Source organism: Schistocerca cancellata, chromosome 6 (genome assembly GCF_023864275.1).
Source record: "Schistocerca cancellata isolate TAMUIC-IGC-003103 chromosome 6, iqSchCanc2.1, whole genome shotgun sequence".
Lineage (NCBI taxonomy): Eukaryota > Metazoa > Arthropoda > Insecta > Orthoptera > Acrididae > Schistocerca > Schistocerca cancellata.
This window is the reverse complement of record NC_064631.1, coordinates 144940019-144956183: the sequence shown is the minus strand read 5'-3', so window position 1 is coordinate 144956183 and position 16165 is coordinate 144940019. Positions and strand designations below refer to the sequence as shown.

General features: G+C 44.2%; 1 protein-coding gene across 1 annotated transcript in view; it reads right to left on the bottom strand.

Annotated features, from left to right (window-relative positions):
* LOC126088203 (cytochrome P450 6k1-like) overlaps positions 1-16165 on the bottom strand; it is a 281427-nt gene that overhangs the window by 247423 nt on the left and 17839 nt on the right. The window contains exon 3 of the mRNA XM_049906329.1: positions 10750-10988. Coding sequence (XP_049762286.1) covers positions 10750-10988 — 239 coding nt within the window. The remainder of the gene's footprint in view (positions 1-10749; positions 10989-16165) is intronic.

Genomic DNA, 16165 nt, shown 5'->3' with positions numbered 1-16165 from the left:
GGCTGGCGAAAATGGCGGAAATTTAGTAATCGGTAACGAAAAGGTTTATGAAATGTTGTTACATTTTGGCTACTTACAGTGCACTGCATTGTGGTATCCATAGCAAATGCATTCCCATAGTGTGCAATATCAGGTGTATACACAAATATACACAGTATTAGGCTCCACTTGGTTTCACGCTTATTCACAGAACGTAAACAATGGATCTAAATATAAAGAATATGTATATAATAGACATAAAACTTTGCTACTTCATAACCTTTAGCCTGAGATGCATTTACAAGTACAGATAATATATTTAAGTGAATCTTGCTAGCTGTTGGTATGTTCTTATACTGACAATGTACAAAGATATTCTTTATATTTGCAGCCATTGTTTACATTCTGTGGATAAGCGTGATACCACGTGCAGCTAAATACTGTGTGTATTTGTGTATCCGATAACGTACATTATGTGAATGGATTGAATGGATTTGCTATGGGTACCACAATGCAGCGCACTGCAACTACCCAAAAACGTAACATCATTTCCGTTTCACAAACGTTTCGTCACCGATTTCTAAACTCCCATCATTTTCACCAACCACATCACCACAACGGCTAACTACATTTGATCCACGATATAATGGTCCTGTAACACCTGCATCTGATAGTGAGTCCGCAGTGCCACGAAAACCAGTTAATGGTACAGAAAGTAAAGCGTATCGAGAATCCGAAAAGGCGACGCATCGTATATTCATACCCAGATAATTCGCCAATAAAGGATTTGTGGCCGCGCTGGGTTCGAGTCCTCCCTCGGACATAGGTGTGTGTGTGTTGTCCATAGCGTAAATTAGCTTAAGTTAGATTAAGTAGTATGTAAGCCTAAGGACCGATGACCTCAGCAGTTTGGTCAGTGTGTCATATTTTCTGACTTCTGCATATTTGTAATCAGGGAAAGGGTTCTGAAGCACACTGTATTGCGTTCCAAAAATGAACCAAAACGCTATTAAGGAGGTACTCGTAATGTTTTGAAGCTGTGGTGTGAAAGATATTATGTTAAACAGGCCTTTCTTTTTATTCACAGTATTGTTTTCTTTAGATCGCGAAATAACTTTTGCATTCTTTTCGCAGAGATGTCCTGTAAGCGGTATCGACACGTCATGCAAGGTCCTTATCTCTTTGTGAGGCAGAGCGTCAGTAGAGCGGGTCCGCTCGATTACAGCCGGTTAGGTGTTGAGCAGTTGTCTTGGACAATACAGGCGTTGGACGTTTGCCATGCACCATGCAGCCAGCCGGTCAGGCGGTAGGCAGTTGTCTTGGACCATGTACCAGAGTTTAAAAATCACACACTAGTTACGTACGTGGACTGGGAGCTGTTCAGAGCCGGCGATAACAGTGGTACAGATATTTGCAATGGTTATTAATACCGTATTCTACGGTTATAAGGCGCTACAGACTATAAGATACACCTGAATTTTTAAGAATTTTTTGAAAAAATAACATTTTTACCATTCTTATCATTAGACTGCAAAGTCAGATTTTAAAAAATGTTAATTTATAACACCGAAATGACTTTTAAAATCCCTGAAAATTGTCACCAGAACTTTCTTCTTCTTCATCTTCTTCTTCTTGCTCTTCGTCGTCAAAATTGTCCTCGTCATATATAGAATGGTCTTCAATGCCATCGAGAGCTTTACTTATGCCGCACTTCTCAAAAGATTTAACAATAAAATCTTCTCTCATTTTAGACCACGATTGCTTTAGCCAGTAACACACTTGTTTGATTGTAGGTCGTTTTAAAGCTCCCTTCGGCATTAATTCATGTTCCGTTTCATTCTAAATGGTTTATTTTTCGAGACACCAAGAGGTTGTAATTGTGAAGTAAGTCCTCCCGAAATAACAGCAAGCTCTGTATTTCCCTGTCTCAATTTCTCTTTCACACTCTTTTTCAAATGATTGCTGAAGTAATCTAGCACAAGAAGAGGCCTCTTCTTCAATAAAGCACCTTTTCTTCTCTCCCACACTATGTTAATCCATAATTTCATACCAGCATCGTCCATCCGACCCTTGTCATTTACGTGGATAACAACATCTGGCGTCACTGCGGAAGGTTTTGGCATTGTTTTGCACTTGAAAATGATCAAACTGTCAACACAGCATGAAAATTTTGCAAAAACAGACATAATGTCTTGTGGGATACCAGCAGTCACTGATTTTATAATGTTACTTAAAATCCGTCTTGATTGCAAAAAAATTTTTTATTATTCATATGACCGGTTTCGGTTCATTCAGAACCATCTTCAGATCTGATGTTTCAGTTACAAGAGTAACCCGTCCAAATCCAGCAACTTTCACATGCTACGTCACATAAATATGTGACGTAGCATGTGAAAGTTGCTGGATTTGGACGGGTTACTCTTGTAACTGAAACATCAGATCTGATAACATAAAAATGTGACGTAGCATGTGAAAGTTGCTGGATTTGGACGGGTTACTCTTGTAACTGAAACATCAGATCTGAAGATGGTTCTGAATGAACCGAAACCGGTCATATGAATAATAAAAAAATTTTTTGCAATCAAGACGGATTTTAAGTAACAGCATGAAAAGACAACAATGTAGTGCATTTTTTTCATATCCACTTGTTTTTACAGTTACTCGGCACATCAAATGCCAGAGGAGTTTCGTCCATATTCTCTATTTTGCTTAGTTCAGTATTGGTTCCCTTTCGATTTTGAATAATAAAGCGATGGAAAGATAATTTCTCTTCATATTCTCGTGGCATTTTCTAAGATATTTTGGTTTTGGTTCGTATGCCAAGACCATGACGCTTTATAAATCTGTAGCACCAACCAACTCCACCGTCAAAGTCCGTAAGTTCCACCGTAGCGCTAGCTTTCGAGCGTGTATTTGAATCAGTTTTGTATTGATTCCTATGTCATTTTGATGGTATCCTTGAATCTATTTCAATGTGTCATGTTCTAGTTTTGCCCATTTTGCATTGAGTTCTCTATTTGTACTTTTAGTCTCCCTCATTTTTTCAGTTCGTCTTTACTAGTCAGTCAGTCGCGAAAGTTTTTTTTTCTGTTGGTGGAGGGCCGAAATGCCGCTCAGCTACTCTGTTTCCATGTTATTCGGCGTATGCTATTACTTTCAATTTATAGCCAGCATCATATGAATACCTGTTTTTTTTTTTCATTAGAAACTAAAATATTGTACTGTTACCCATAACACAGATCACTTTCAATTCAAGTTCGCCGGCACTGTTGTCTACAATGACGCATCATAGGCTAGACAGTGTCCCGGGTTTGTGATGGCGGGGCAGGAGGGGACAGAGACAGTGTTACCTAGCTTGTAGATCCCCACAACTTACGTTCGTCGCAACGATAAACCGCAGCTGCCAGTTGAATCCAACGTTGCCAGAGAGATAGAGATAGCTTTCCCACGGCATCGAATATATGGCTATTTTTAAGACTGGCAGGAATTTTAAATAAAAGCCTGGACATTTTTATATTAATTTCGAGTACAAGAATCACCTGAATTTTGGAGGCAATTTTTCGAAGTAAAAGTGCGTCTTGTAATCCGTAAAACGCGGAACGTAGCGTCTAAGACATTTTAGTTGGGTGATAGTAATATTTCACATTTAAATTGCCATCATTTCGCGTGCTGACTTGGTGATGAGCTGCGAGTGTGGTCTCATAATTAGTCGCATGGTACTACAGAGGCTTCGATATCGATTACTGTTAGTCTTTTGGAAGCTGATTACAGGACCGTGTCGTACTTATTCAGTCTAATGCGTTGCGGACTTAGTACCGTCATTGTCTCTCGCACTTCAGATGTAAGTAGGCTGTTTATGTTTTCTTATTGGCAACGTTACGTAGCGCTCTGTATGAAAATCACTGACTGTGCTGTGTGCAGTCTGTGGCTAGTTTGCATTGTTGTCTGCCATTGTAGTGTTGGGCAGCGGCAGCTGGATGTGAACAGCGCGTAGCGTTGCGCAGTTGGAGGTGAGCCGCCAGCAGTGGTGGATGTGGGGAGAGAGATGGCGGAGTTTTGAAATTTGTTATACTGGATATTATGAACTGCTATATATATTATCACTATTAAGGTAAATACATTGTTTGTTCTCTATTAAAATCTTTCATCTGCTAACTATCCCTATCAGTAGTTAGTGACTTCCGTAGTTTGAATCTTTTATTTAGCTGGCAGTAGTGGCGCTCGCTGTATTGCAGTAGTTCGAATAACGGAGATTTTTGGTGAGGTAAGTGATTTGTGAAAGGTATAGATTAATGTTAGTCAGGGCCATTCTTTTGCAGGGATTTTTGAAAGTCAGATTGCGTTGCGCTAAAAAAAAATTGTGTGTCAGTTTAAGCTCAGTCCTGTACAATTTTTATAGGGGGTCGTTTCACAGATTATTCAATGCATTATTGGAAAACATGTACAGAAAACTTGTGTTACTGTGATGGCTGGAAATTCATGTTCAATTGCATTATCAGGCCCACTTGGTGTATATTTATTGCTCGATTCTTTTGACGATAATACAGAGTATCAGTTCATTATAGTTGTTACTCGTTTATGCTCTCCTCAGAAATTTGTTTAATTTTCGTTCGTAATGTTGATACACATGTTGCGCGATGTCATCTTGGACACGGCTCTTAGCAACATTCCCTTTGTCAAATCAATGATGATCTACGATACAGATCATAAAATAATTCATATACAGTCTCTCTCAAGGTTTACTGATAAATATCTCGCTGTCTGCATGTACAATTTACAGATTGCGAAAGATAAGTTTCGTCGATGACGCAGGGATGAAAATTTGCTGGGCAGATATATATATACTGATGTTTCCATGCAATGATTTTTTCAGGAGGGCTACAGCTTTCACAATAGTACGTGCACAATTACTTTGTTCTTGAACTACATTATTATTCAGTTACTGGTAAGGTGTTATCTCCGCTAGATCCTTTCCAGATAAAATTGTTGTGATTACGTTCAAGGGCATCAGCCCATGGCACTGTCCATAGCCACGCGCGTACCACATTTCATATCAGTTTCACGATGTGCGTTTTTTCTGTAAGTGTGTCCTGCAGTGATTAGTTCTTTTGCTTACTTCGTAGTCAGATAACATTTCCAAAATTCATTACTGGGCCACAAAACAAGCCATAGCTACAATAATTTAGCGCTTATTCTATCTACTCGTGTTAGTATACCAGCTCCTAACACAGTTCATAACATACAAGTGTATGTATCGCTAATGCTAAGAAGCGAGATGAAACGGGAGGGGCACGTAAAATCAGTAACAGGTAAGCCAAACAGCAGGTCTGTGGGAAAGGACAGTTGATTCTTAAAGCAAATCGCTTACAAGACGCTAACGTGGCAAATTCACAGTACTCGTCAAATAGACACGACAAAACAAGATGTCGAATGAATTCAGTGACGTGCCGCTGGGTTCGTGACTGGACGGTATGGTCCACAGAAAAGCGCAAAGGAGGCGCTCGCGTAACTTAAATGGCGGTCTAACAAGGGGACCATCCATACTGTAAATCACGGATTTTGATACGCTTCAAAATGTTGTAGAGTACCTCGCCATCCGATTTTTTAGCGACGGGCCTTGGTTTTTGAGAAAATCGATTTTGAAGTTCATTGCGTGCTCTGTACACCTGTAACATTACGTACATTCCGAGCAAGTCAGCTTAGCGCAGCTGTAAAGTTTCACGGCTAAACTTCAAAATCGATTTTCTCAAAAACCAAGACCCGTCGCTAAAAAATCGGATAGCCAGGTGCTCAGGGTATGTGCCTCTACAACATATTTGAAGCGCATCAAAACCCGTGATTTACAGTATGGAGGGTCCCCTTGTATGTGACGCTACGTTGTTCTCGTGATACCTTATTGGGAAAATTTAAGAAGAGTGTACGACAGTTATGCTGCATCTATCGTATAGCTCACGTACATCCAGAGAATGAGAGAAGAGACACCAGGGCTCGTAAAGGGGCGTGTAGTCATTATTCCGTAGAATGAAATTTGAAAGCAGAAAATCTGCTAATACTGGTGCGAAATTCGGTCCGCCATGCACTGTACAAAGTGTGGAACATATGTTTAGGAACTGATTTCGATTCTGAAACTAAGAACGACGACACCCCTTTAATTGTGGGGTGGCGTGTAAATTAATGTGGTATCCGTAATGAATGAAACGTGGCATTCATTACAAGCAGGATGAATTAGCAGATGGAAAATTCATAATAAGTGTCGGTATATCACCAGAACTGTTCGCCTCCGTAGCGTAGCGATAGCGTTACCGCCTACCACGCAGGAGGCCCAGGTTCGATTCTGGCAGGGGACTGGGTGTTGTGTGTCCTCCTCCATCACTTTCATCATCACTGAGACGCAAGTCGCCCATGTGGCGTCAACTGAAAAGGACTTGCAATTAGAGTTGTGGCGATTCGTGAATGAGTCGTTCATTTGAACGACTCTAAATAAAGAATCGTAAGAATCGAATCGTGATACTGACGAATCGTCGTTCAAAAGAATCGTAAGAACGATTGTGTGTTTCCGAGTCGTGACGATTCCAAGTTCCAACGATTCATCGATTCTTGGTACGCTATGCTTCGAAGGCAACTTCCGAATCATGCCGAGTCGTGCCGAATGATTACGGCCGCCAGATGGCAGTCAAGTGGAGGACGCGTGTCAACAAAGGAAGCTCGAAATGAACAAACGAAGTTCGTGGGCCGTAATATTACGCGTGAAAACCAAGCTGACACTTGGCAGTGTCGTCTTCTCATGTAAATAGTTGTGCCAGTGGCAAGTTCTCAGACAAATTAAAAGCAAAATACCTATGCTTCGTATTTAGAGGAAATGAAAGTTAAGTTAAATTTGCCTTGTGGAAGAGCTGTCAGCTGCGTTATGAATTGCAAGAGTGATGTGGACTTGGAAAGACATCTTAGCACAGAAGAAACATAGGATGATATGAGCCAAATCACGTCTGCCCCACTGCTACATTTTGTTACTATAAAACAGACGTCCGTAGTTAGATACGTTCAAGCCACACAACCAAACTAGCATACCACGTAATTTTGCACCACCTTTCGCACAAATCGACTCCTCTTTCCTGGCATACTGAAATAAAACAATAGATGAAATCAAATCAAACGTGACGTATAAATCGAGAATCACACTTGTAACGTAATTTGCATGTTTACTCATAAATAAACTATTTATGGCATATATTATCATGACACAGTTCGATTCTAACCCCATTGACAATTTCAGACATGTCCTGCCATCTGTGAGTAAGATGTAGAACTTTTTGCATTCCGTAAGAATCGTGCCATCGTAGACTAGAATGAATCGTGAACGAATCGTAGGAATCGATTCGCAACGTGAGATTGAATCGTAGGAATCGAATCGGGAAAAGAATCGTGTTGCCCAACTCTACTTGCAATACGGCAGGCGAACTCCCCCGAATGGGGCCTCCCGGCCAACAATGCCATACGATCTTTTTTTCCATACCAGAACTAATTGGAGCTAAACACCTAATCTTTAGTAATATGATTGTCAATCAACTGGGCCATGGAGATTGAACACGATAAGCAATGTAATATATACAGTTCTGTCACATTAATGTGACCACTGCGTATGTTCGACGTCGACGTGCAATAACTGCTCCAGTGTTGGCACCACCAACAGTGGAAAGCGTGTGTGTGTGGGGGGGTTGGGGGGGGGCGGGCGGGGGGGACGCGGTAAACAGTGCAGTCGTCGTCGTAATGCGGGAACGGAGCGAATTATCTGATGTACAAAAGGGCATAATCGTTGGCTTTGGGACAAGGATGGAAGCAATTCCAAACCGGCTAAGTCTATGAACTGTTCGCATGCCGCCATGATACCTTGCATGGCAAAATGGCTGTATCTCAAATTGACGTCTAGGCAACTGTGGTGCACCTCAGGCCATAGACGACAGGGGCGAACGACGGCTGCAGAGATGTCTACGCGCGAATAGACGTGCAACTGTTGGGCAACTGACTGCCCAGATGACTCAAAGGGCTACCAACAGTGTCTCCTCAAAAACCGCTCAGCGAACGCTGTTGCATACGGGCCTCCACAGCATGCACCTGGTTCATCCACCCATGCCGACTACCGTCCTTCGGCAAAGGAGGCTGGAATTTGCACGCCAGTACCGCAACTGGACGTCCATTGAGTGGCGACAGGTGGCCTTTTCAGGTGAATCTCGTTTTCTGCTCCATCGGACAGATGGAAGTTGGCGCGTACGGTGTGAAACGTCTGAAAGCAAACACCTTGCAACAACCGTCTGAAGGATCCATGCCGGAACAAGGGATGTCAAGATCTGGGGGATGTTTTAGTGGTATTTCTTGGGTGATCTCGTCATTCTGGAAGGTACAGTGGATCAACACAAGTATACATCTATCCTCGGGGACCATGTCCACCCATACATGTAGATTGTTATTCCTCGGCACAAAAATTCTACACTACAGGCTATTAAAATTGCTACAACAAGAAGAAATGCAGATGATAAATTGGTATCGTTGGACAAGTATACTATAATAGAACTGACATGAGATTACATTTTCACACAATTTGGGTGCATAGATCCTGAGAAATCAGTACCCAGAACAACCACCTCTGGCCGTAATAACGGCCTTGATACGCCTGGGCATTGAGTCAAACAGAGCTTGGATGGCATGTACAGGTACAGCTGCCCACGCAGCTACAACACGATACCACAGTTCATCAAGAGTAGTGACTGGCGTATTGTGACAAGCCAGTTGCTCGGCCACCATTGACCAGACGTTTTCATTTGGTGAGAGATCTGGAGAATGTGCTAGCCAGGGCAGCAGCCGAAAATTTTCTGTATCCAGTAAGGCCCATAGAGGAGCTGCAACATGCGGTCGTCCAATATCCTGCTAAAATGTACGGTTTCGCATGGATCGAATGAAGGGTAGAGCCTCGGGTCGTAACACATCTGAAATGTAACGTCCACTGTTCAAAGTGCCGTCAATGCGAACAAGAGGTGACCGAGACGTGTAACCAGTGGCACCCCATACCATCACGCCGGGTGATACGCGAGTATGGCGATAACGAATACACGCTTCCATTCAGCGTTCGCCGGGATGTCGCCAAACACGGATGCGGCCATCATGATGCTGTAAACAGAACCTGGATTCATCCGAAAAAATGACGTTTTGCCATTCGTGCACCCAGGTTCGTCGTAGAGTACACCATCGCAGGCCCTCTTGTCTGTGATGCAGCGTCAAGGGTAACCGCAGCCATGATCTCCGAACTGATAGTCCATGCTGCTGCAAACGTCGTCGAACTGTTCGTGCAGATGGTTGTTGTCTTGCAAACGTCCCCATGTGTTGACTCAGGGATCGAGACGTGGCTGCACGATCCCTTACAGCCATGCGCATAAGATGCCTGTCATCTCGACTGCTAGTGATTACGAGGCCGTTGCGATCCAGCACGGCGTTCCGTATTCCCCTCCTGAACTCACCGATTCCATATTCTGCTAACAGTCATTGGATCTCGACCAACGCGAGCAGCAATGTCGCGATACGATAAACCGCAATCGCGATAGTCTACAATCCGACCTTTATCAAACTCGGAAAAGTGATGGTACGCATTTCTCCTCCTTACACGAAGCATGACAACAACGTTTCACCAGGCAACGCCGGTCAACTGCTGTTTGTGTATGAGAAATCGGTTGGAAACTTTCGTTATGTGAGCACGTTGTAGGTGTCGTCACCGGCGCCAACCTTGTGTGAATGCTCTGAAAAGCTAATCATTGCATATCACAGCATCTTCTTCCTGCCGGTTAAATTTCGCGTCTGTAGCACGTCATCTTCGTGGTGTAGCAATTGTAATGGCCAGTAGTGTACTAGCAGGACAACGCAACTCGTCACACAGCTTGCAGTATACGTGCGTGGCTCGAAGACCACCAGGACGAGTTTACGGTACTTCCCTGGCTCCCAAACCCTCCGTATTTAAACCCAATTGAGAATCGGTGGGACCACCTCGATTGGGCTATTTGTGCCATGGATCCTCAGCCGAGGCACCTAGCGCAGCTGGTCACTGCACTGGAATCGGCATGGTTCCACATCCCTAACGGTACCTTTCAGAACCTCACTTAGTCTCTTCCTGCACGTCTCGCAGCGGTCCGCAGCTTGTGGTCTCGCGGTCGCGTTCTCGCTCCCCGGGCATGGGGTCCCGTGTTCGATTCCCGGCGTGGTCAGGGATTTTCACCTCCCTCGAGATGACTGGATGTTTGTGTAGTCCTCATCATTTCATCATCATTCATCAAAATGGCGAGATTGGACTGGGTAATGGTTGGGAATTTGTACGGGCGCTGATGACCGCACAGTTGAGCGCCCCACAAACCAAACAACACCACCTTCACCATCATCATCACGTCTCGCAGCGGCCAGGGCTGCAAAAACTGATTACTCAAGCATCTGATAGGTGGTCTTCTTAATGTGAGTTGACAGTGTAATACGAGAGGCAGTGAAGGAATTCACATTCGCGAAAAGCTTACGAAAAGGAAAGTGCACAGAATTTCAGAAAATTAACATAAATATGCCTGTGGATTGTGTGGTTCAAATCTACTTGGAATCACTCATATAAGAAACTTCACCCTCAGGAGAAATGTAAATTACCTAGATCGCTTTTTTGTCATTCGGTCTTATATAGATTTACAAATTAGTTACGTTGCACAGAAATTTGTCACATTCACCGTTTAATCACTTGAATCCGCTCACCTCGAACATCATTTTTAGCTTTCCAGAGGTGAACGCCGGAGTGAGCTTGGAGCGCAGCCTCTTCCACTTGCTGCCGTTGAGAAACAGCAGGTGTTGGTTGAGCGGCTCGCTGTCATCGAACGGTATGCACCTGTCCTGGAAGGCGTCGAAGTCCTTGACCAGAACGTCGCGAATCAGATCCGGGTCCATCACCAGAAGCGCCGGCGTGTGCAGCGCGTAAATGCCAAGGAAGCGCTCGTCTGCGGCAACACAAAACAGTATTGAGGAAACGTTGAGTTGGAGCTCCCTGTACCGTGGTGATTGGACGCTGAAGGCAAACTGTAATACTTCTTGATATTATTGTAAACTGTCTTGTCCCAAGGGCAGAGCAGTACCAAAGTGAATCTGCGTCCCCGGCAGGACAGCGAACCCGCCGCCCCCCCTCCCCCCCCCCCGTCCCCCCACTATCACCACCGTTCCTTTTTCCAGCGCAGATTTAGCAAATTTTGTAATTTTATGAGTTTACTAAAAATGAAGCAATACTGCAACTGTTACCTAAACTATGTTGTAGGAAACAAATTACAAATTTTACAACTTTCTAAAATAAATTGAAATAGCACATAATCTGTATCTTATTATTTACTGACTGAGAACCTGGTGTTACCTGGAGATGTATTTTCACGCATCAAAAAAGGTTTTACATCACCCTGGTTCCCAGAACTCCTGAAAATAGACGTTGACTGCGGATATTGTATCACAGACACAGTCCCTTTGGCTGTGCAGAGATGTCACTAAACCCGCCCAAAGATGTAAACAACTATGCATGAGCAGCGCCTATTAGACGGAGGGGGTCTGACAGCCGATCAGTTCCAGTCATTCCACCAGGAAGGAAGTACATGGCTCGTGTTGTCCGTAGTTCAACCTGTAAGTAGGCTGTTTATGTTTTCTTATTGGCAACGTTACGTAGTGCTCTGTATGAAAATCACTAGCTGTGCTGTGTGCAGTCTGTGGCTAGTTTGCATTGTTGTCTGCCATTGTAGTGTTGGGCAGTTGGCTGTTAACAGCGTGTAGCGTTGCGCAGTTGGAGGTGAGCCGCCAGCAGTGGTGGATGTGGGGAGAGAGATGGCGGAGTTTTGAAATTTGTAAGACTGGATGTCATGAACTGCTATGTATATTATGACTTTTCAACACTATTAAGGTAAATACATTGTTTGTTCTCTATCAAAATCTTTCATTTGCTAACAATGCCTATCAGTAGTTAGTGCCTTCAGTAGTTTGAATCTTTTATTTAGCTGGCAGTAGTGGCGCTCACTGTATTGCAGTAGTTCGAGTAACGAAGATTTTTGTGAGTAAGTGATTTGTGAAAGGTATGGGTTAATGTTAGTCAGGCCCATTCTTTGTAGCGATTACTGAAAGTCGGATTTCGTTGCGCTAAAAGTATTGTGTGTCACTTTAGTAAATGTTTGAGTACGTTCAGTTTTGCTCAGCTGTTTGAAAAGCGCAGTAACTCATAAATTTTTCTAGTGGGACGTTTCAAACCATGCCTAGACGGTCAATACCGCGGTTCGATCACGTCCGCATTGTTACTTTGTGCCAGGAAGGACTCTCAACAAGAGCAGTGTCCACGCGTCTCGGAGTGAATCAAAGCGATGTTGTTCGGACACGGAGGAGATACAGACAGACAGGAACTGTCGGTGACATACTTCGCTCAGGCCGCCCGAGGGATATTATTGCAGTGGATGACCGCTACCTACGGATTATGGCTCGGAGGAACCCTAACAACAACGCCACCATGTCGAATAATGCATTTCGTGCAGCCACAGGACGTCGTGTTACGACTCAAGCTGTGCGCAATGGGCTTCACGATGCGCAACTTCAATCCCGACGTCCATGGCGAGGTCCATCTGTGCAACCACGACACCATGCAGCGCGGTAGAGATGGGCTGAACAACATGCCGAATGGACGGCTCAGGATTGGCATCACGTTCTCTTCACCGATGAGTGTCGCATATGCCTTCAACCAAACAATCGTCGGAGACGAATTTGCAGGCAACCCGGTCAATCTGAACGCCATAGACACACTGCGCAGCGAGTGCAGCAAGGTGGAGGTTCCTCGCTGTTTTGGGGTGGCATTATGTGGGGCGACGTATGCTGCTGGTGGTCATGGAAGGCGCCGTAATGGCTGTATGATACGTGACTCCCATCCTCCAACCGATAGTGCAACCATATCGGCAGCATATTGGCGAGGCATCGTCTTCATGGACGACAATTCGCGCCCCCCATCGTGCACATCTTGTGAATGACTTCCTCCAGGATACCGACATCGCTCGACTAGAGTGGCCAGCATGTTCTCCAGACATGAACCTTATCGAACATGCCTGTGACAGATTGAAAAGGGCTGTTTATGGACGATGTGACACACCAACCACTCTGAGGGACTACGCCGAATCGCCGTTGAGGAGTGGGACAATCTGGACCAACAGTGCCTTGATGAACTTGTAGATAGTATGCCACGATGAATACAGGCATGCATCAATGCAAGAGGACTTTCTACTGGGTATTAGAGGTACCGGTGTGTACAGCAATCTGGACCACAACCTCTGAAGGTCTCACTGTATGGTGGTGCAACATGCAATGTGTGGTTTTGATGAGCAATAGAAAGGCGGGAATGATGTTTATGTTGATCTCTATTCCAATTTTCTGTTTCCTGCGAGCTTCTGTAAAGTTTGGAAGATAGGAGACGAGGTACTGACAGAAGTAAAGCTGTGAGGACGGGGCGTGAGTCGTGCTTGGGTAGCTCAGTTGGTAGAGCACTTGCCTGCGATAGGCAGAGGTCCCGAGTTCGAGTCTCGGTCCGGCACACAGTTTTAATCTGCCAAGAAGTTTCGTATCAGCGCACACTCCGCTGCAGAGTGAAAATCTCATTCTGGGTGCGACATTTAGTTTGATCACTGTAGGTCGCACTCTAACATGTAACTGGCCGTGCGGTCTCTGGCGCCTAGTCAGTTCGTGCGGCTCCTCCCCTTCCCCGTCGGAGGTTCGAGTCCTCCCTAGGGCATGGGTGGGTGGGTGTTGACCTTAGCGTAAAGTTAGGTTAAGAATTGTGTAAGCTTAGGGGCCGATGACCTCAGTAGTTTGGTCCCATAACATCTTACCACAAATTTCCATATTTCTAACATGTAACTCACATCCACAATATACAAAACAGAAACTACAATCCCATAATGCTATTGTATCGAAACTATCTGAAGCGACATGGGATTGTGGAGCGAGCACATGGAGGAATTCAGAACTAGCGCTTCTCCACATAGAGTCTGAATACTGTGTCGCCAGTCTGGATGAGAAGTGCACATGTGGCTATAGTGGACGTCCAACTGAAGAAGACAATGCGGATGATCTCGGAACATTCAGACCACCTCCTGTGCTTGCCCGTCCTAGCAGATATTGAGCCCCCTGAAACTATGCAATCACAGATATCCACAAGGTCATACAGAAAAATCCTAGACAACACAGATCTCTCTATACACCAAGATCTAGCACATACGGAAATCCAAGTCATATTTATGGAAAATCGTCGAAGAACTGCAAGGCTTCACTCGAAGTGGACACAGGAACCGAAACTTGGTGAACGACCCCAACTAGAAGATCGATGGATTCAACCACCCGAGGAAATTGTGGACAACTCTGAATCTTGTCAGGAAGAGAGTTGGTAGTTGCAAGCAACTAATGAACAAACGGGGCCTGTCAGACAATCCTGAATATGAGTGCGCAGAAATCCAGTCAGAGGACCATTTACTTTGTGTGAATGGGCAATCTAAAAGGACATACACAGACTCTCAGACTCAGCCAAAGAGTGCCTCAAAAATAATTGTAATACTGTGTAGTATTATAAGCATATATGTAAAGAATATTTTAAGTCAGTACACAGTTATCAGAATATTTAATTAATACATTATGCAATGAATGGCTTTGTAAATATCGAACGGGCAAGTAAATAAACCACTGTAGATGAAACATGGGTTCATTATTCTGAATCAGAGAGAAAACGCTAGAGCATGGAATGGAAATGCCTCGGAATGCCAGCCAAAATAAATTGCAACAGTCAACCTCTGCGGGAAAAGTGGTGCTAACAGTTTTCTTAAGATGTCCATCGAACAATTTTGGTAACACAATCAGGAAAAAGGGTCAGCAGAAAACACCCTACGTTACGAACCCTGCAAATCGAAAAACGCACCAAGGTTTATAGCCAAACGCCGTTCTCTTTTTCATTTATTTGGTTTATTAAAGATGTTTTAAGAGACCATCGCTTCACCTGCGATGAAGAAGTGTTTCTAAATTGATTTTATTCTTGTTGTGTATAAGCGACATCAGCGCAGTAACTACGGTGGCTTCTTGAATTAACAGATGTAAAGAACAGATATGCATTCGATCAGTCAGTTGTGGGCAAGCAGTGTTAAGTACAGGACGTGATCTGCGGCCGTAGTGTGCCAAAGTTGTTGCATCATAAATCGCAGCAGAACAACATCTCTAAATTAAGTGTTCAAGACATCATCCAGAACGTACGAATGGTTCAAATGGCTCTGAGCACTATGGGACTTAACATCTGTGGTCATCAGTCCCCTAGAACTTAGAACTACTTAAACCTAACTAACCTAAGGACATCACACACATCCATGCCCGAGGCAGGATTCGAACTTGCGACCGTAGAGGTCGCGCGGTTCCATACTGAAGCGCCTAGAACCGCTGGCGACAGAGGCCGGCTCCAGAACGTTCTGAAGAAGAAAATAGCGTGTGCGAAGTTTGCACACAGACAGTGACTCCCAAACAAAAACGACAACGCGTGGAGACCTGCTGCAATTTCATTGAAATGAAAAACGCGGACAGTTTTTTCTCGAAAAATTCATCACGGGTGAGGAAACTTGGTGTTACCAATACGAACCTACCACAAAACGACAATGTGCATAATGGGTCTCCGATGGCTCGCCGAAACCAAAGAAGGTGCGAATGTGACGAAAGCTGAACAACATCGCAAAGAAGAACTCTTTCGACAGTTTGAGATGGTTGTATTAAATAAGTTGTATTCAGATGCAGGGGAGACTATGTAGAACACCTGAAGCATTAAAACCGTCACCTTATTTTTCTCTAGTTTTTACTGCCCCAGTGTCGAAATTTATTGGACTGATGGGATACGTGGCTCGCTGTGCAACAGAAGATTTTAATTGAGTGTATGGGAGAGCTTATACAGGGTGGCGCAGGGGAACGGGGAATTTTGAACGTTACAGTTGGCAGCACTGTAGCGCCGGCAGATGTTCGAAACTTTGCACAATTGATGTGAACGGATTGCCATTTAGTAATCATGGAGAATTGGACTGGTGCTGTGGTGTCACCGCCAGACACCACACTTGATAGATGGTAACTTTAAATCGGCCGCGGTCCA